Source organism: Centroberyx gerrardi, chromosome 4, assembly GCF_048128805.1.
Source record: "Centroberyx gerrardi isolate f3 chromosome 4, fCenGer3.hap1.cur.20231027, whole genome shotgun sequence".
Taxonomy (NCBI): domain Eukaryota; kingdom Metazoa; phylum Chordata; class Actinopteri; order Beryciformes; family Berycidae; genus Centroberyx; species Centroberyx gerrardi.
The window spans coordinates 10,434,121-10,455,982 of record NC_136000.1 but is presented as its reverse complement, the minus strand read 5'-3'; the positions used below and the strand labels follow the sequence as shown (position 1 = coordinate 10,455,982).

At 42.0% G+C, this 21,862-nt stretch overlaps 1 protein-coding gene across 1 annotated transcript; it reads left to right on the top strand.

The window, feature by feature from the left end:
* Positions 1-5,230: 5,230 nt before the first annotated feature.
* appl2 (adaptor protein, phosphotyrosine interaction, PH domain and leucine zipper containing 2) lies at positions 5,231-20,664 on the top strand. Its single transcript, XM_071897462.2, has 21 exons — positions 5,231-5,287; positions 7,009-7,107; positions 8,062-8,121; positions 8,848-8,919; positions 9,962-10,049; positions 10,454-10,495; positions 10,590-10,648; positions 11,152-11,298; positions 12,002-12,084; positions 12,301-12,453; positions 13,516-13,704; positions 13,906-13,948; positions 14,209-14,265; positions 15,287-15,381; positions 16,688-16,843; positions 17,067-17,119; positions 17,554-17,728; positions 18,401-18,437; positions 18,557-18,712; positions 18,839-18,886; positions 19,185-20,664. The coding sequence occupies exons 1-21, from the start codon at positions 5,231-5,233 to the stop codon at positions 19,314-19,316; spliced, it is 2,001 nt and encodes a 666-aa protein (XP_071753563.1). The 3' UTR covers positions 19,317-20,664.
* The last annotated feature ends 1,198 nt before the right edge of the window (positions 20,665-21,862 follow it).

Here is a 21,862-nt window from a genome sequence, read left to right as displayed (position 1 = left end):
GGATGCCCAAACAACATGGGGAGAAGAAGAGGGGGGGGGGGGAGCTAACAGAGAGATGAAAGAGAGGGAGAGGAGGTCAGAGAAACGTCTGCCACTGTTACACTGGGATCTCCTTTGATTGTGTCCCCCTCAATCTTGTGTCTATCCTCTCTGCAATGGAGAGCTGAGTGGAGTGAAAGCATGGAGAGAGAGGCAGTTATATACACACACACACACACACACACAGAGAGAGAGAGAGAGAGAGAGGGAGGGAGGAAGAGAGAGAGAGAGAGGGAGGGAAGAAGAGAGAGGGAGAGAGAGGGAGGGAGGAAGAGAGAGAGAGGAAGAGAGTGAGTAAGAGAGAGAGAGAGATGCTATGCCCTCACATGATTTGCTCTTTTCCTCCACCCTGACATGGTTGCCCTGGAAACCGGGGGAAAGGAGGCGGAGGGTGGGGTGGAACTCCGCCAATAGGGAGCCTCCACTTTATATGAAGGTGAAAAAAAAAATTATGCATTTAAGGGACATCAATATATCGTGTGTGACACAAAAAAAAATCCTCAAATTGCCTTTGCGCACTAAAACATAGGAGACCTTATTTGTCCTCTTCTATAAACGGCAGCACACACACACACACACACACACACACACAGCCAGCTTGTTTGAGCTTGAGTACTCTCTTGCCAATCTTTACAATGAGCGGCAGAAGCTGGAAAAGCCTTGAACAAACAGCTTTTCATGAGACCTTAGGGGTCAAGCTCAGGTCAGTTTATAGACCCTCCGATAAATCTCAATACATCTCTTTGAACTCCTCATCGTTCCGCTATGCTGCTGTACGCTATGACAAGACTAGTGTAGTCATATGACTGGAGTCTAGATGGTGGGGTACATAACATTAGCACTCACCACTGAAACAAATTATCACATTTCCAACAATGGCGTTATCTTATGATGTCTGTCTTTCAGCAGGCTTAGACTCCAGATTTTTTTTAATTTCTGATGAGAATTTTTTCCATCAGTGACAAATGTTCTGTCTCTGACAAAGCCCCCGAGCAAAAATGACATCAGATTTTCTCCTCCCCAATCATTTTGTGCTAGACAGGCTAATTATGGTTTCTACACAGACTCTCACCATAAATAGCACAAGGGCTGGTCTAGATAGGCTACATTAGAGTCTGTTTATTGGTAAATTAAATTTCTTAATGGTGCAAAGCCTCCTAGCCCTTGGTCAGCTGAATCACTGGAGTTTTCATTTATTTAACCTCATTCTATCCAGGTTTGTTCCACTGACATTAAGGATTTCTTTTACAAGCGAGACCTGGCCGAGACAGCAACCGTAATTAATTATCTAAGTCAGAACCAAGCTGTCCTCTCTGATTGAGAACTACAACATACCAATTAGACATCCGTCAACAGGGGAGGAAAAAACTCTGCTCTTGCTCCTGTCACAAAGCTGCCTAAGAGCTTGAGAAGGCATTGCTTGTTATGGCTGTTGTCTCCATTATCAAGTCTATACTGCCAAAAATATCCATCTTAACAAGTCATTTAGTCAAATGTTTTTTAGTAAAATGTTCTTGTTCTTAAATCAAGTGGAAAAAAAATCTGCCTATATGGGGTGAGATAATTTCACTTTCACAACTTCCAATGCAAAACGCCTTTTCAAAAAATTTCTTGACTTTCTTGCATTCTCTTAATACTAGTGAAGTCATGTGCATTATTTCAAGATATTATCACCGTTTCAAGAAAAGTCTTAGGTAAAAACAAGTAAAATTGCATTGGAAACGTGAAATCATCTCAGCTCATTGGCAGTTTTTTTTTCACTTGTTTTAAGGAACACAAGATTCAGTATTAAGCTAAAGGGCTTGTTAAAATGGACATTTTACAGTTTTTTTTTTACAGTTTATGGATTGCTTTTATTCACCCCTCTGGTTATCAAACCATTTACACTTTACATTTAGCTGATGCTCTTAACCAGAGGGAACAATGAGGTTTAGTGTCTCTCTCAGGAACACTTCAGCTGGCCAAATGGTTGTTGATGGACACAAATTGACTGCTGCAAAGATCGAACATGTGACTTTTTGGACATGGGTCAGCCTCTCTAACAACTAGTCCACCCAGAGTCATCTATTAGCATTGCTTTAGATTTACATTTTTCATGTTAAGGACTCCCAAATAGACATGTTAGGCTAAGCACCCCCACTTGTTGTCACATATGATTTACCACAGAATTGCACAGCTATCTATATACAGTAGGTGGGGACATAACAGCAGTGTGGAGAGCAAAACCCAATCAATAAAACAGCTGTTCTGGTACATTATCTCACTGTACTAACTTCTATTAAATAAAATAATACTGAAACCGCTCCTAATTTTGCTGCAATCTGGACTACGGTTCAACCAATATGGGTTTTTGAAGGATGATATTTTTGGATTGAAACCACCGATAGCCAATATTTTGTGCCAATAGTCAATATTTTTAAATTTGACCATTTAAAAAAATGTTTTGCCACTTTATTGGCATTACTTGGCAGGATGGAAAAGGCTCCTATAACAGCATTTACATCATCATAGGACACTAAAACTATCCACTGAAACACATATTAATGAAATTGTTCAACACCCCTGAAGCTCCCCTGAAGCTGCTGAGTAAAATACTCCCATACCACACTGCAATGTTTTCTCTTGTCACCTAATTAAAATGAAAATAATAAAAATATATTAATGCATACTTGTGTGGAATCAGATCAAAAAACTGCATTAGAATTACAGTTAGACCAATATATTGACTTTGACTGGCAGTGGCCAGGGAGGAAGCTCCATCATACAGGCCGATATCCAATTTTTAGTAAAAGCTCAATGTCGTTTGGACCCCAATTTGAGAACCAGTGCTCTACAGTATGTCACCAACATAAAGAGGTTTTCTACAAGACACTAAAGGCTATGTGCATTTTTTTGATACAGCCTATTGTAAATGTTCTTTTCTATATTTCAATATTTCTAAAACACTGATGATTCAGCTCTCAAAAATGTTCCTATTTTTCAAAGAGAAAATCCACCCTGAAACAGAATTATACATAAATACTACAATCTAAGACAGTTTAATTTAATCAACATTATGAATATTATGAACATTCCCAAAGCTAAAATCTAGAAAACCAAGAGTCTAATCTGTGATGTCATCAAGATGCATCCTCTGGAGTTGGTCCATTAACAATGAACAGGAAGCTGATTATTTAACTTATAGAATGTTTATATGAACTTTTACACCCAAGAAATGTATACCAATGACAATCACACATTTCTGTAAGTGTCAAAACATTTCACCTGTTCCTGGTAAACCAAGCAGCTCCAGAAAGTTTCACTTGATGATATCACAGATTTGAATCTTGGTTATTTTGTTTCTAGATTGTAGATAAATGTTCTTACCCTCAAATAATCAAGACTAAACAGTCCAATTTGTAAGGACAGTATATGTGAATTTGGTTTTAAATTGGATATTTGCTTTAGAAAAAATGTCTTGAAGTACAGTAGTGAATAACTTTTATAGTATTCTTTAATGTGCTTTCATTTAATTTAATTGTTCTACAAGAGTACATGTGAGCTTTTGCAAAAGTTGGATATCCTCCGGAATGAAATGATTCATATGTCAGCTGTTTCCTGTTTCACTGTAGACCACACTTAATGTCTATTAGTCAGTTAGATAATCCTGGTAGAAATAAGATAACAAACATGGACTCTTTTAGGACACTCAATATGGCCGTGGGTGTAAATTAGATCAGATTACATGGAGTGAGATCTCAAGTGAAAATGAGAGCAGAACTATGAAATTAGAGAGCTGATAGGTCAGGCCATATGACATTTGAAGAGCACAACAACATGGTGGTTACTGACTTTATCGTTTGGTATGGGATCAGCTGAGGAAGGTTTTTTTTTCCTGATGCTTGTAGCCTCTGCAGGAAGTGTGAAGTAATTAGAGAGCCAATAGCTCCAACAATACTCAGGACATCTCATGCTCTGCCTGTAATTTGGCAATTATGGCCAAGGCAAAACAAGGTTGAGAGGAGCCGGGGGATGATTACTCCCCAGACTTAGTGAGGAGATGTGATTTTCAAAGGCATATGGGACTTCTCAACCATGTTGTATATCTCCATCTATTTTGCCAAACAACTAATCCCATTGCCAAAATTAGCCTGCTAGAGGCCGCAGGGCAAGCATCCCCCCCCCCCCCCCCCCCCCCCCCCCCCCCCTACACACACACACACACACACACACACACACACTGCCAGCAATCACCATTCAACCCTGTACATTGTGCATCTGCCCTGTCAAGTACCCACCCATTCAAATGCCCACAGCATCATGGAGGCTGGGCAAACAACTGGACAAAACATACTGTTGAAAATAGCCAAGATAGCATGCAAATGTATATGTGTGCAAAATTACAATTAAATTCCAAATTTAGCGGATCTGGCTTCAGGGACCTTAGTGGTCCAGGGTCCCAGGGCATGGGCCTCGCAGACTGGCCCTGTTGGCAATCCAATGCATTCCAGACTGCATGCTAATCCTCCATAGTCTTGTCACTTTATGTGGGGACAAACACATAAAATCAGTGTACAAACAAATGCCTTTAAAGTCTTAAGGCTGGATACAAAAGATAAAATAGATTATTCTATCATCTATTTTTGTAAGCAAAGGTGTTAAGGTGACTCTGAACTTTAATAGTATAATGGATTTTTCTTTCATTGCAGTAATATTTTTTTATAAAAGCTCTAAAAGTCTTTTTTCAAATGCTGATATCTCATTTTGGAATTATTCTGGAAGTGCAAAGCTGTGGGTTTTGTGAGCAGCACCATGTTTAGATACTGTACATCTCACCATCTGAAATTCTCCTCGTGTCCACATGGGGTCGCAGTTGGCACTGAAATGGCCGCTGGAGTCCTCAGATGGACGTACTGTACCTCTCCTAACAGCCTGTCTACTGCGCATGGCTCATCGTGGCCTTGCTATAAAACAAAGCATCGCATGTTCTAGACTAGAACAATGTGACTGAAATATAAATATTGCGGTTGAGCTGCGTTGGAGGGGGTTTGTGCTCTTTACTAGTCACCGGTTGCTCTCAGTTGGATGTAGTCTGGGCCCGCCTGCAACTCCGACGTGTCACCTCTGCTCCCGCACAAAGATCTCTGGGAAACCGAGTCCACGCGCTAAATAATTCAAGCCCCCATTCCCTTCTTCCTCCACCGCTAACAAGATGCCGGCCGTTCATCACAAACTGCTGTTAGAGGACGCCTTGCAGGACAGTCCTCAGGTAGGCCCGGGCGGGTTTCTCAAGATAAAGGCACAATTTTCTGAAAAGGCGTTACGAGCAGTGAAGTAGCCCAGTGTCCCGCTCCGCTGTTGGGCTGTTTCCACTGGTCGATGACAGCTCTCAATTGCCTCATTGTTATGGGAATGCATACGGCTGTCAGGAGTAGCTGCGCCTTCGTATTGTAAACAATGTGGAGTTGATACAGTAGAGCACAACTAGTAATTATATTCGGCGGTTATATTGTATCTGTTGTGTTTACATGTCGCTCGTTAAAGGGCTCCCCTCTCTCTGCCAGGAGTAATATGAGTCGTGCTTCCCAGCTCCCAGACTGTTGATAAAACAGGGCGCATCCGTGCTCATTTTAAACATGTCACGACCCGTGAACCTTAGCCAGAATCACTCCCTTGTTATCTGTTTATTTTGCGATGTCGTTCATGACCTTAGATTTAGGCGAGACCCTAATCTGGACCTGTACAGGGCCTGTTTCACAGGCTGTGGGAGGGGTTTCCAATATTGGACTCCATTGGAATTAGTCAATATCCTGCAACAGGGCACTGGTAGCTGTCAAGGGCGGATATATTGCATACTGTGTTGTCATATGCTGTTTATCCATGATTGATAATGCTTGCAGGTGTTCTGGGTTGAATGTACTGTAATATGAAATTTGTTCACCAAGCCCAGGCTTCTCTCTCATGTAAGTGATGCTGTTGGCCTGGGTGAGGTGTTGGAGAAGTTGAAAATACAGGATAGTGAGGAGTTTTGCTATTCACTAGTAGACACATCTAATGTAGCCTATACTTTCTGCTGTCTGTTGCATCCATTCTCCAAAAAGCACTGACCTTTTTGTTTTTTCTGATAGAATGCAACCCACGCTGGAAGCATATTTCTCATTCTCATTTCTCATATTGTACATTTTTTTGTCCTTTAAAATACAGGCTCTTGAAAATAGTTATTTGCTATCCCTAAAAGTGGACTATGTGCCAGTTTATGCATTTCTTAAAAAAATGTCAACACAACCAGATCATTTCTGCTCATAATGTTTTAGTGTAAAATGACACTCAACTCTTCTGCAGTGAAAGTCTACTGAAGCGAAGTGTAAACAGACTTTAGCCGCTGGGTGTGTGCTTCTTTGCTGTAGCCTATCTGCCCTACCTTCCTGCCGCACCTGTCTAAAGAAAATAACAGCCAGACAGGATTTTCTCAGTTTGTGTACCTGCATGCCCTGCAGTAAAATCATTATGCCTTTGGTATCACTTCAAAGCACTGGCTCTATATGCCTGTGAATACCAGAAACAACTATCATTTGTTCCCCTCAGTCTCTCTTTTTTTTTCCCCATTTCCAGTCATGATGTTCTTCTCCATCTCTGTTATGGGTTAAAGCTTCCATTCCTACCAAACCTAGTTTATTTATTTGCCAGATGGGTGTGGAGTTCAGCACAGAGCACAACAGGATGAGTGCCAGGAACGTAAGACAATCACAGGAAAGCATTTGAAAATAAAAATTTAGTTTGCTTCTGTGTGATTGGCAGCATACCCAGCACCATCTGAATTGTCCTGATGTGCCAAACACACCCATTTGGTACTCACTGATGGTTAAAACAAACGCTGAGATTAATTTGAAACTCCTATTGGCCCAGGCCCAGTCCTCACTATCCAACCATCGCCTCGTCTGTTTATCCCTTAATTTTTGTCAAAGGAGTGTGTTAATGTTTGTCCCACAGACTCGCTCCCTGCTCAGTGTGTTTGAGGAGGATGCTGGGACGCTTACAGACTACACCAACCAGCTGCTGCAATCAATGCAGAGGGTTTTCGGAGCCCAGGTACTAAAACAAAACACCCACAGACAGATGTGCACACACTTGTTCCATTAGCTCTGTCTGTGGCTCTGTGAAACAAAGAGCGTGCCTGGGTGACACTGATTAGCCACGCACGTGCAAACACACACACACACAGAGAGCAAAACGAGGAGGCTTTTTCACATCTGAATGGGAGTCATGGTTAGATTTGCCTGACAAAGTTGATTTGTAATTGAAAGTTTGCATGAAAAGACTGGAATACTGTTTGATTTTGCACTGAAACAAAGATAGAGTGCAGGGGGTTTATTGACTAGACAAATACCAAACCAGGCTACATCATACATTCATACATGCACCATCACACAAGTACATACTGATTAATGAAACATTTTGCCTTGAGGGCTCTTATAGAAACAGCTGAGAAAACTTTTTAACCAGTTTTACAACTTTAATGGTGTCACCTCGTGCCTTAGAAACTATCCTACTTTTCTGTGCAATTTAATGGGTAAGTGTAGTGTGCAGATAGCATTATGAAACTGCTCTAGTGCTGTTAGGGTCTAAGTAGTCCTGATACACGCTGCTCTCTCTTTGAAAAGAAGAGGACATCTCATCGAACAACATGCTCAGATGTGGCAGTAAAATGTTTTCTTAGTTCACTGGAAAACGTACACACCTTATCTAACATATTGTGAATCGATAGGGTCCACTGGTAAAGTCGGCATATATACTGTATATGATCCATCACATAGCGCCTATTTCAGTAAAAATTCACTTTAACGCTGGTTCGCCAGCTATTCCTTCATTTTCCTCCACAAAAGCCGCCGTGGGAAGCAGCAGCGAGCGGTCTGAACCAGACATGATCTCTCCCATGCAAGAGACAAAGGGAGAACGGCACATATCGGGGCTGCGGTCTTGGAGGAAAAATCCCTGTTAATCCTACTAACCTTATTTCCTATTTTCCTCTATCTGTGCCCCCAGAGTGAGATGGGATTGGCCACAGAGCAGCTCTCCCAGCAGCTTCTGGATTATGAGAAGAAAGTAAGTATAGATGCCTCATGATGCTGACTTGATCCCACATGTCTTCACAGGGGTAGTTTGGGTATAACAACACAGATCACTATGTTAATGTGCTGTAACAGTTGAGTATGATTGAAAGAAATAATTAAATCACGTGTACGTACGTGTGAGTTTGCACATCTGCACACATGTACATCTTTGCGTATGCGTCTTTGTGAAAGCTCTGTGTGTGTGTGTGTGTGTGTGTGTGTGTGTGTGTAAGAAGATCATTTTGCCATAGTATGCAAGTTACCTTGATGTTGATGTACTTTGCCTGGACCAGCTGCGAGCCTGTCATAGGTTCTTGCTCTACGCAGCTAACAAGAGGTGAAAATACTATTGTTGCTGAAGTCAACACAGCAGGACCATTAAATCATGCTGAGAGAGATGTGGATCAGTTGACTTTGTTGGAACACATTCTGTATTGCAGAGTGGATGTCGGATAGTAAAAACCAAAGAATTTTACTGCAGCGTTCTGTAATGCACTCACTTTTTAACATTATTTAGGAAAGCTTAAAACTCAGCATCTTGGCATGGGATTTATTAGCATCTTTGGCCTTTCTCCACAAGGCGACATGCCAGAATTCTGGGGAGAATTGCGTATTTTTAACTTCGTAGCCTCTAGTATGGGCTGGCGGTGGCTGGATATGCTAGAGTGTGCTGTTTCATGGGTTTAAACGTTTCCCCTCCTGTTTTTTTTCTATCTAGAATTTTGCCCTTGGAAAAGGTGATGAGGAGGTAATCACCACGCTGCAGCACTTCGCCAAAACCGTGGGGGAGGTGAGACCTGTGTTCGCATTTTTGTGATGTGTGTGTGGCTGTGTGTGTGTTTGTGCGCGTACCCACGTTCATGTGCATGAACTTTTACATGCCACACAGAGAAATGTTGAGCTATTGCTCGGTCACGGTCAGGTTCTGTCCCGTGTTACAGAAGAGGTTGCATCTGCATTACCGAAGAAAATGCCCACCATGAAAAACCTGAAGCATAACATTTATCAGACTTCAACATTATCCTTCCTCTGAGACCTGAACCAATTCTCGACTGAGGCCAAGAGAGGAATGGCAGGATGGATGGACCTGTGGCAGTGGATAGATGGATGGAGGGAGGCAGGGGTGGATGGATGGATGGATGGATGGATAGATGAAGGAAGGGGTGGCTGAGGTATGTAGGGAAAACAGATGGGCCTGCCTCTCTCAACCATGGGGCTCCACTGACCTGCCCAGTCCCTGGTTAACAGGATTCAGGACACACGCACATACACACACACACACACACACACACACACACATACACATGCTCAGAGGACACAGGAGTTGATTGTTTGCCTGACCTTACCTCATCACATGCAGTAGGGAATGCATTCATTTCACAGTGGGAATTACACCTACGACTGTTCCCAATCCTGTGAACTTTAGCACCCGCTAAATCATTCGTATTTAACTGGACGTCAACCTGTTAAATGCTTTGTAATGTTGCGTGTTGACAGGCATTAGCAATTATGGCAAGCTTGTTTGTGTGAGATTTGGTTCTGATTTCCAGTATTAGAGTGTGCGGCCGATTTTATTATTCTCTTCTCGAAGGGCACTGTTCCACAATATGGGCACTTGATGATGTGGTTGAAGCCTTGTCTTCAATTATGCACCCATTCCACTGAAAATGTGATTTTCCAGCTTGTTGTGGAAATAATTGGCAGCAAGGGCTACATATTAAAATAAATTGAACCCCCCCGAGGTGTTTGGGTAGTGTAGTTCTTCGGTTTGTGTGCTTGTGCAGTGCTTAATACTCTAATAACATTCTGTCTCATATCTCTCTGTTGTCCAGCTGAACTCCATCCACTCTGAACTAGCCAACCAGATGGCTGACAGCATGGTCTTCCCCTTGATCCAGTTCCGAGAGAAGGACCTCACAGGTAGGTACACACACACACACACACCCACACCCACACACACACACACACACACACATACATTTCAAAGCTAATGATCAAAATATATTTTGAATACAGACCCAGTTCTTCTGTCTATTGTGTTTTGAATATTGAAGTGAACAGCTTAAATATCAATTTTGGATATATAACAAAAACAAAACAACAAAACGTTCATTTAACATCTGTAAAATATGGGATCCAGTTTGAAAAAGTGTTATCATTTTGTCAGCCAAGGAATTGAGTTGCCTAATCCATTAAAAAGCACCATACTTGTTTTAAATGTGTTCTAACAATTGTTTTTCAAAAGTAGGTGTGATTTTTACTTTTTTTTCAAATGGTAGATAACTCATTTTGTAACAAAATTCTGCAAATATTGACTGTTCCAGAGATCAGCACGCTGAGGGAAATATTTGGCATCGCCACTGATGGTACGTACAAACTTCTACCAATTTGAAAAAAGATGATCTGATGTTTCAGGCTGCAGTTATCATCTGACGCTCACACCCACTCTCTCTCCCGCAGAGCATGAGGCGGCTATGGTCAAGTACAGCCGACTGCCCAAGAAGAAGGAGAATGAGAAGGTGGAGTGACTGGGAAGTGCTTTCTCAGCTCCACTCATGGAGCTTTTTCCCATTGATCGAAAGCTGTAAAAGGTCTTACAGTGCAGTGATGCTCTAGTAATGCACTGGGAGTGCTTCACAAGCAGATCAAATACAGATAGATGGAATTAGTGTTTCCTCAACTGCATGACCTGACTGTTTCAGTGTGGCTACAGCAGCACTATGCACTGTACTGTACTAGGCTTCAGAGATCAGATTTCTGTGCTATTCACTCCTATGTGTATGTAATATAATAATAATAATAATAATAATAATAATAATAATATGTCTATGTACTGTATGCAGACATGCAAGTGTGTTGGTGTGTATGCGTGTGACTATGTTATTTACGTGTATGAGAGTGAGAGTAAGACAAGGGTTTGCATATGTATGAGAATGTGTGTGTGTGCCTGAGTTGATACTGCGTTAATGCCAGACCCATATGCATTTGCATAGGTGTGTTTAACCCTCTCCTGTCTGGACAGCTGAAGGCAGACTTGGTGAAGGAGGTGGCTTACTCCCGGAGGAAGCAGCACCAGGCGTCCATGCAGTACTACTGCGCCCTCAACGCCCTGCAGTATCGCAAGAGAGTGGCCATGCTCGAACCCATGCTAGGCTACACACAGGCACAGGTACTGAACTACTGCTGCCCTACAAACTGGGCCAGACCTCTCCCTCAGTTGTAAAAAAAAAAAAAAGTGATTGATTTACCCATATTGGCAAGGAATTTATCTTAATTTAAATGTCTGTAATGTTAAATGAGGTGCTCCATGAATAGTTTAAACCATTTTAAAATGCATTTATACCTTGGTCCTTATCATAAGCTAAGGCCTAAGCCTGTAACAGACCAAGTAATCTGTTCTAATATAATTTAAACCATAGGTTACATGCTAACCTATGGTTTAAATTAGATTAGAACAGATGACTTCGTCTGTTTCCAGAAATTTGTCTTTTGAAATTTGTATAAAAAGTGCAATTGTGCATTAAAACTGCCACATTTTTATATATATATATATATATACAGGTCAGACACAATGCTTTACTTTTCAACAAGTCTCCTGGTACCTCCTAACTTCCAATGTAATCCAGTCAAATAGACGCTACATGTCATTAGATACTGTGAACAGACCAATAGACAAAGATAGCTTGCCATCACCACATTTTATGACCCTTGTGAGACTGTAATGGCTTCCACACAGCACATCAAAATATAAAGGGCAAAGTAACCCCTGCACCAAGTGTCAGTGTGTCTGTGTCAATGTGTCTCGATCAGTGTCTTTCAGGACAACTTTTGTAAGGTGGACGGCTTGCTCTTATTTTCCCGTATCTCTTTAGATCAGCTTCTTCAAGAAAGGCATGGAGCTGGTGTCAAAGAAGATGGACAGCTTTCTCTCCTCCGTGTCCAACATGACACAAAAGTAAAGACTACCTCATTTATGTTGATTTTCACTTGAGTCTGTGATGAACCTTAGCGTTGATATGATAAACATGAAGTATGGCTTGTTGTGGTAGATTCTTAAGAGGGAGTTTGAAAGAAATTGACTTTACTGTTGTTCTGCAAAAAAATCCAACTCCAAGTCAATTTTTGGTGGAATTCCCCTTTTTTTTTTTAAATAACCCTGTGTCCTCTGTAGTATCCAGGCCCAGCTGGATACTGAGGCCGAGGCCATGCGTCTGTCCCAGAGGGAGCTTCTGTCTGTGGAGGACACTGTCTATATGCCAGACAAAGACACCGAGCCTGTCAATCGCACGCTTATCCAGAAGGCCGGCTACCTCAACATCAGGAAGTAAGTCCAGTCACACTCATTTGTGGCCCTATCTCAAATCCAAGGAAACTTCCCATTCAGGTAGCATGTCTAGGTAGTCGATATTTCCAGAAGGGTGTGACAAACAAAACAAATGAAGAATGAGCATTGAGTTTGGCCCCTTCTCATGCATCTGACATTTCATTTTTGTTAGGGGTTTCAGTTTGGGGCAGCAGACAGATAGCACAATGAATGCACAGTCGTTGAATGTTTGCATGTTTGAATTGATAAACACAATTGAGTAAACTATAGTAGAGTATTTTTGCTTTTCTTGCTTTAACTGCTGGAAATAAATGTGACCGCAGTAAACGATAAGTCTGTCAAGCCAGACAGGGTGGGTCAGGTAACATGTTGACAGTGTGCGCTGTCAGCTTATTGCAGTGTGGATATATGAGGGGGGAAACTTCTTTAATGGCTTCGGGGGGCAGAACTGCAGCGTAGCCCACAATGTGATTTAGTGAAATGTCAGAGCTGTCAAACACCGTCTCTCCCTCATATACATCCAAAGTCTTTGACAAATGTCTGTGACACCAGAGAAAAGGTTTCTGCAGAATGCCATTCTGTTTAATGACACCATGCCAGCAGCCTCAAACGCTTGTCAAATGGAGCTGTGTCCGGAGAACATTTGCTATTTCGAATGGTTTCTCAGCGTAAGGGTCTGAGTCACCCATAGCAGATTTTGATTTTGTTTATTCATCCAGGAAGTCTCTTGAGACACAATATCTCTTTTGCGAGAGAAAACTTGCTTTTGATTTTAATAGAAGTAAATGGAAGTGCTTTTAAGAGGAAATGTACAATATGATGGGTTTGAGCATTTCAGATGAGTCATGCACATGTTGCTCTGTTTTGAAACAGAGGGAAATTGCATTAAGCTTTAATTGCTTGTTTGTACAGTGACGTTTTTATTCTTTATGTAGCCTTGAACCACTACCACTCATAACAATGTATATTATGCCACTTTTGGCAGCGCAAGCCAATCTCATCCGTGACCCTGACCTTGATCTTCTCTTTCTCCCGCTGTCTTTCTTTTTCTCTACGCTCCAGTAAAACGGGCCTAGTGACCACAGCCTGGGACCGACTTTACTTCTTCACACAGGGAGGGAACCTCATGTGCCAGCCGCGGGGGGCGGTGGCGGGCGGCATGGTGCTGGACCTGGACAACAGCTCCGTCATGGCCGTGGAGTGTGAGGACAGACGCTACTGTTTTCAGATAACCTCCCCCACTGGCAAAACGTATGTACAGTTCTGTATGTACGAGTATGTATGAGATGTTGGGTATATTGTATGTGCTGTGCAGACTGCAGATAGCTGCTCCAATGCACTCACAGATCAAACATTTAATTCAGCGAGTCACTATACAAAACGTTTCTTTTCTGTTTCTTTTTTTTTGCCATTTCTCCTCTTAATTCTCTCTGTCATCATCTTCACTTCTAGGTCAATGATTCTACAAGCTGAGAGCAAAAAGGAATATGAGGAGGTAAGTATCACTTTTAACCGCTGCATCTGCTCCTCCCTGTAGTTTTACATCTATGTCTCAAAAATCTCTGCTGGTAGCAGTATCAGGCGCACAACAAAAGTGGAGCTGTCCAGATTCATTTTGCGTGTTCTTCGTATTTGGTTTTGTGCTTGGACACATCTGACTGGCCTGTCACAACTGGTATCAGTCAAGTGATTTGAAGCGGCTTGTGTTTGAGCTTGAGAAAGTCTTAATGTACGTCTCTGCGTTTTCCTCCTCAGTGGATCTGCACTGTGAACAACATCTCCAGACAGATCTACCTGACCGACAACCCAGAGGTAACGTATGCTCCCACACACACTCTCATACCCATGCACATACAGTACATGCACTCAAACTCTCACAAATACACACACATATATATACAGTGCATAGGCAAATACAAATGCAAATTCAAACAGACACAAACTAAAGCAGACATCTAGGAACACAACGTGAAATCTGTAACATTTTATTGACCTTGGTAAGTTAGAACTTCAACCATGTTGCTCTGATTTGATCAGGCACAGTGAGACATATCCTTTGTTTTTACACCAAACCTTTTCCAATCAGAGGGCGTTAATTAGCAGCACAGAATATAGAGTACTTATTATCTGTCTGAGGGCCATAAAAACTAATGGCTCTGTTGCAACGCTGTCACATTAACCACCCCCCCACCCCCACCCCCCCTTACTCTAATGTGTGCCTGTCCTGCTTTTCAGTCCCAGACTCTTGCTTGTCTGCAGAAGGGTTCGCTCTCTGTTAGGGAAATGTTTATTCCCCAAAGAGAAGCCTGAATCATGCCAGCTCTGTGTTACGCATAGATTATATCTTATCTGTGAGAATGCTGTTATCACTGGAGACTTTTGCCCTCGTTTTCTCCAAGTGTGTGTGTGTGGTTGTGGGTGTGTGTGTGCAACGGCATGGACTTCCTCATTTGTATACAAACAAATGTGTTTGCATTCTGTTACCACTCCTCTGTCTCGTTCCTCCTCTCTGTGCCTTGTGTAATTGGTTTATTTGAAATAGAATGGACCATTCTAAATCTTGTTGAAATAAATTACCACTAAATAGAATAAAGCAACATGGGGTAGAGATGAGCTCCTTCATATATAATCCTTGATAAGATCCTCTATTTCATAATTATTGTGTTTTGATTTGAAGTATGTATGTATTATAACTCATACAGTAATCCTTGCTCTGATTCATACAATTCCACTTAAACGTTTGAGGCAAAACTGCACCCTCGTGTGGTTTTATATATATGACTCACACACTGATGCAGAGATACTTCACTGTACCCCCGTTTCTTATTGATAGGCTGTGGCCATCCGGCTGAACCAAACAGCCATCCAGGCAGTCACCCCCATCACCAGCTTCGAGAAGAGACAGGAAGGCTCACCCAACCCTGACAGGTCAGCCATGCTGCTCATACAAATGTTGAAGATAAAAAGTTCCATTTTCATAACACCACATATCTTTACCTGAAGTTCATCACTCAATATCTGTTATCATAAAATGAAAACCAAGGACTGTTAATGACTGTCCTTTTAAAAAGTACCATAATTTGTTTTAATCTTGTGCTCTCAGCCATTTTGAGAGTGCATGTGCCACTGTTTTCAATTTGTATGTGTTTCTTGTCATTTTGATCTGTGTGTGAAGTCCTTTCAGCCTTGTACCATTTGTGTCAATATTTACTGTCAAGTAAGTTTTCATTGTGTCTCTGCAACAATGCGACCGAGACAAAGACATTTATTTGTACTTGGTGAATAAAGTGATTCTGATATGTCAGTTCGCCTTGAAAGGGAAGGAGGGAGAATGTGTCAGATAATGATCACTGAACTAAAATGAAGGTGTGCGTTTTATCTCTGTGATAATGACACATTAACTTTCTGATTCTTTTTGCCTCACCTGACAAAGGTCTCCACTACTACTCGCGTCACTTCTTAAAGGAGTACATCAAACTTTTGGTCAGCTTAACCCATTAAGTGATGAGGACATAGACACCAAAATCATCCATGTGTCCCCGGTAGATTGTTTGCTCCTGTGCTTCACACTAACACTTAAGCATACACTATTTTGAGCAATAATAGACTAGCGTTAGACAAGGTAACAAGACTGACCTTTTTAGTCGTGGATTTTATCATATGGCCTGTAGATTCATAAATGTAAAAAACGAAATATCATTATATATATATAAATATCATCACTGATGTGGCCTGGTTTATTTTTGGAACTACTTTAGGTGAGCAACCATGTATTCATACACTGTGTAGTGATTTTTAGCTGTAGTACACAGTCTCCTATTCCTATTTCCTATAGAAACAATGAAACTAGTCCCTGATAGTTCAAAACAGTATGTTATTTTTGTATTACAGTAAATTTTACAGATCTCCTACACAAAACTGCTAGACTCGGAGACTAAATGATATGCTTAATGTTAGAGATGTTAGAGGTTAGAGAACATTTCTAATTTTCTTACTCTTGAGATAATGAAGTCGCCTACTATCACTCATCATGTATGCTAAAGAATTGCGGCACCTGAGCAAACCATCTACCAGGGACACGTGAATGATTTTGCTGTCAGTGTTGTCTTCACTAAATTGGTAAGTTGACCAGCGGGCCACTCTCCAAAAGCTTGGTGTATTCCTTTAAACTCATCCTCTCTCTCTCTCTCTCTCTCCCTCCTCCCTCCATCCATTTATTTCTCTGTTCCTGTAGAGCGAAGCCGGGAGGTGTACAGGCCGGCGGTGGCGTTTCTCAGAAGCCGGGGGCTGCTCCGGAACCGGAGGACCTGATAGCCCCCGGGACGCCCATTCAGTTCGACATCATGCTGCCGGCCTCCGAGTTCCAGGACCAGAACAGAGGCGGGGGGAGGTGAGGGGATAAGTGGGGCAGGAAGGGGTGGGTGGGTGCTTGTGTAGTTGTGACAGAGGGATAGAGACGAGATACGGGTGGGTAGACGAGGCTAATTTCCTGAAAGCCGTCCTCATAATGATTATTATATCATTTCCAGGAAGTGGGATGCTTCTTAATAGCTCAACGCAGGGGTTTAATTGTTTGGTTTTTCTTTTGTCGATGTGTGTTCCCTTCCTGACAGGCGTACAAATCCATTTGGAGAGACGGATGATGACTGTTCCACAGAAAGCGACGGTAATCATTTTCCTTGTCCAAATGCAATTTAATGGACCACTTTCACATTCTCCAGGATTGTTGTGTATCTGTGTTTACCTACCTCTATGTTTGTTCCCATGTTTCTATGTTTGCTGTTCTTGTGTGTCTCTGCCTTTCTTTTTTTACCTCCGCCAAGGAGGTTATGTATTCGGTGCCGTTTGTTTGTTTGTCTGTTTGTCAGCAGGATTACGGAAAAACTACTGGCCCGATTTTCATGAAATTTCGTGGAAGGGTGTAGCGTGGGCCAAGGAAGAACCCATTACATTTTGGAGCGGATCCAGATCCGACTCACAAACAAGCCTCACGAACAAGCAATAATAGCACGAACATTGGCCTTGGCGGAGGTCTGCGCTCTCCGAGTGCCCCTCTAGTTTTTTTTATATGTTTGTGTGCGGGTGTGTGTCTTTCTGCAGACTCCCTCCTGCAGCAGGTGTTTGCTGTGCGGTTCCTGGGCTCCATGGCGGTGCGCTGTGGCAACAATCAGGAAGTGATCTATGAGGCCATGAGGCAGGTGCTGGCCGCCCGGGCCATCCACAACATCTTCAGGACCACCGAGTCCCACCTCATGGTCACCAGCAGCTGCCTCAGGTACGATCCAGAAGAGTTCAAATATAATTTTTATGAATACCGCCTCTGAGAACACTGCAGACTCTACTGAATTAACTGTACCGTTGCAGAGTATACGGGTGGTGATGCATTCAGCAATGTAGATGGAGTGCTCAATGACATGCTTCAATCAAAATGTTTCCTGCCAACAATGAGGCAGGCTGAGGCAACTCCTTGGGCACTGATTGGGCGCTCATTAGAGTTGGCCAAAAAGTTGCCCTTCACATCACTGCTTTGAGAGTAGAGAGAGAAAAGACCTTGGAGCAAAAACTCTCTAAAGTGCCATCAAAGCATTTATAAAGACTTCGCTCTGTGACAAGGAGCTCTTTTGTATCCAACAAAAAGCCTGTCCAACCAAACATTCAAAGATGAGTTGTTCTATAACCCATTATTGATTTTCACATTTGTAATATGATTCACCTCGTGTAAGCGCACATCCTTGGATAAGAGAACAGGCTGAAAGATGGGATGCATTCACTTAGAGAGTGAGGACAATGTGAGTGCAGTTGCTGAATAGTATTCCAGAAAAACATGTACAACCATTATCAACGAGGGAAACGCACTAATACAGACTGTTCCACTCAAAAGAGAAGGACCTGTGTAGTATTACTGTCTTCCCATAACCGTCTCCATTGTGTCATGTCTTCACAATAGGTTGATTGACCCTCAGACTCAAGTAACAAGGATAAGTGTAAGTATTGTTAGACCTCTCCCTTTCTCTTTTTCTATACTGTCAGCTTTAGCCGTGTTATATCGACTCTACTACATCTCCCAACCCCCCATATTTGTTTTCACTCCCCCGCTCCTCAGTTCCAGCTTGGGGAGGTGTGTCAGTTTGCGGCCCACCAGGAGAACGGGAGGCTGATGGGCTTCGTGGTGGAGGGCAGGGACTGGAGCGACGGAGACGAGGAGGGAGAGCCCTCGTTTAGCGCCTTCGTCTTCGAGAGCAACACAGAGGGGGAAAAGGTCAATTCACCAAACACTGTGACATTTTCTCAGTGGGGTGGGGTGGGGATGGGGCACAGGAATCGTCTTGATGCATTTTGAATGATCCTTGAAGTTTATTTGACTGTATTTTGTTTTTATTCACAGATATGTTACACCATAAGCTTGGGGAAGGATATAATAGAAGCCAAGAAGGTAACACCAGTAACCATCGTTGGAAACATATCTAAAACACTTACTGCATTTGAAGTCAAAACCCATCACTAGGCTTTTGGATTTATTCACTGACTTTAAAAGCATAAATAAAATCATAGAGGATGTCACAACTAAGCCAGAGAGCTATGATGTAGAGATCGCAAGGCAGGTGACACAAAATATATTCAACATTCATTAGCGCTAATATGAGGAATTTACATAAAAAATCAAGTACACTCTTAATCAGTTAGATTCAAGAGTTCTTCTTGTAACCGAATCCATTCTGGTTGTACACAAGGACCCCGAGGCGCTGGCCCAGCTAATGAAGTCCATGCCTCTAACCAACGACGGCAAGTTCCTGCTGTTGGAGCCTGAGACCGGCGACACGGCCAACGGAGCGGGACAAGAAGACCTGGAGTCGGAGGCTTAGCCCCAACCAGGACCACCACCACCACCACCACAACCAAGACCAGGGCCACGGTGTGTGACTTTTACCCAGGGGAGAAGTCTTTCCCTGGGTGAAGGTCTCATCATGAGCCCTAGCCCTAACTCTGGTACTGTACCGCCCATATTAGAGAGCATGGTTCACTTCCGTTGACCTTATGTTACTAGATCTCCTGTTTGTCTTTGCTGTAATGTAAGAGGAAGGCGTCGGCAGGGGGTTACATGGACCTAGATGACCTGGACCAAAAAGCACTTCTAATGGGCATTCCTTTAGATCTGCTTTTGCAAGGTCAGATTTTAGCATGAGTCTTTGGATTTGGTACTCTTTTGTTTGTTTTTTTTGTTTTTTTTGACACCACTGTGGGTGGTACTTACAACAAAGGGACACTATATAGGTATTGATTCTGTATTATTCTCTTTTTTTCTCTGGTGGAACTAATATCCCCAGCCATCTTTGGACTTGGACCAGAAGGCGGCGAATCCTTTGCTTCAAGTTAGGTTTACATTCATCTTAGGTTTACATAGTTTGAAGTCTTTTTGGAGAGTTGACCCTTGACTTTGTTTTGCAGTCCAACTTATATATATATATAAGACTTTTCAGCAACTACTCTGGCATTTATTTCTTGCTTATTCCTGTAGGACAATAGTATTGCACTTCTAAGGTTTCTAGCTATTTAATGACTAGGCTTGATGTCTATAGAATGTACTAATTGGGATCGTGAGATCTGAAAGATTGAAGTTTTGAATGACTATGAAGGACAGATAAATACTTAATAATGCCCATTCCTTGTTATCTGCAGGGCACTGACTAATGCATAGCTTGTCGGTAAACCTTATGAATGAAGCAGTGGTACAATTAGCAGGAACTTTTGGTTGTTTTGTGTGAAAGCAAAGTTCAAAAATGTTTTTTTTTTTCTGCGCTCACAGTCTCACCATGGTATGAGGTTACACATTAGTATCCTGCACTATCTTAAGCATTCCAACTATGCTGAATTCATTTCATTTGTGCATAATTCTCTACTACCTACGAACGAGTCTTAGGTCATCTTTATAAGCCAGTTACTCCTTGAGCACTCCGAATATTCTCTAGTAATGTTAAAAAGTACTTTGCGCTCCATTTACTGAACGCCTATGTAAATATGATCTGTTCCAGTGTCTATATGATGTTTAATCAGAGTTGACTGCATTAATATTTTCAGAATCAATATTCTAGGAGTGATGCGGTGCATGATTAATGGTGTGCTCTGAGTTCTGTCTCATTCCCTTTGCAGTAGATTAGAATCTGCACTGGGCACTGAACTGTAATACTGAAAAAAAAACAAAAAAAAACTGAATTATTACAATAACGCATGTAGACAGACCACAATGGGGGATTATGTACTCATTGAAAAGCAATACGCTCGTCGCTCACCCATACGAATGCTAATCAAAACAGAAGTGTAAGAAGTGAAGGGAAAATCATTGATCCGTGAAATTCCCCCCCTTCCCACTGAATCCCAATGCGTTTTCATTCCATTTCAGCCCATTTAAGCTGCAATACTAATCTTGATGGACACCACAAGCCCATGACGCACTTTGTGTGAATGTTACGTTTTGTACTGTGTAGTACAGAGGTCAAAGCCACTGACTTGACGTTGATCGTGAAGTTGCATTGTGTTGACCAGTGCATTTGCTTGTCTGCTTGCTTTGTCTGCTCTACATCAATGCTTTATGGCTCCTTTGACAGAAATTGATGTTGAAGTACAATCGTGTGTGTGGATATTATGGGACTGCCATCTCCACTGTTGTAATAGGTAATGATGATGTTGGATTCTTAATGGCACTACACATTGTGATTGAAGGAAGTGAATCATGTAATGTTCAAACATCTTTCTTTCCACTGCCTGATGTAATGCCTGTCATATTGGCAGGCCTTCAAATGCTATAAATAGAAACTGTTTCTTCTATCCATCCAGTGGATTTGTTCCCTCCTTTCTCAAGGGCTAGTTCAGATGCTTAAATCACACCATAAATAAAACTAAAGGAACACGCGCACCAACTTGCTGAGTGCATCAACCTACAAAGAGTGCTTGTTTTTTTGGCTTGATGCCCTGTGTGGGTTATTCCTTTGATTGATGGCTCAATTGGTGAGGGGAGGAGGAGAGCTGGTACACCTTCACCATCTACTCTGAAACCAAATCCTTCTAAGAGGCCATGCTACAGCCATAGCCGTCTTTACAGTTGTGCTGCATAGTCTTGAGATGCTTCTGCTTTGTAAGTGTAATGCACAGTCAGGAAAAATCTGAGTACTCGCAGTCTGGAAAATAAATGCAAGTAATATGGCAAGGACTGCATTTCTCACTTCCTCTGTATCTTTTTGTAAATTACTTAAGTTGACAGTGTCCACTACCCATAAGGCTTTGCACTCATTCTCCTAGTTTTCTAAAACAAAATGTTAACATGCAATCTTTAATAAATATAAGTAACTTTTTCTTACTCAAGTAAATGTTGTATTTTCTTTACATCAAAAAAGGAACTTCAAAATCAACACCA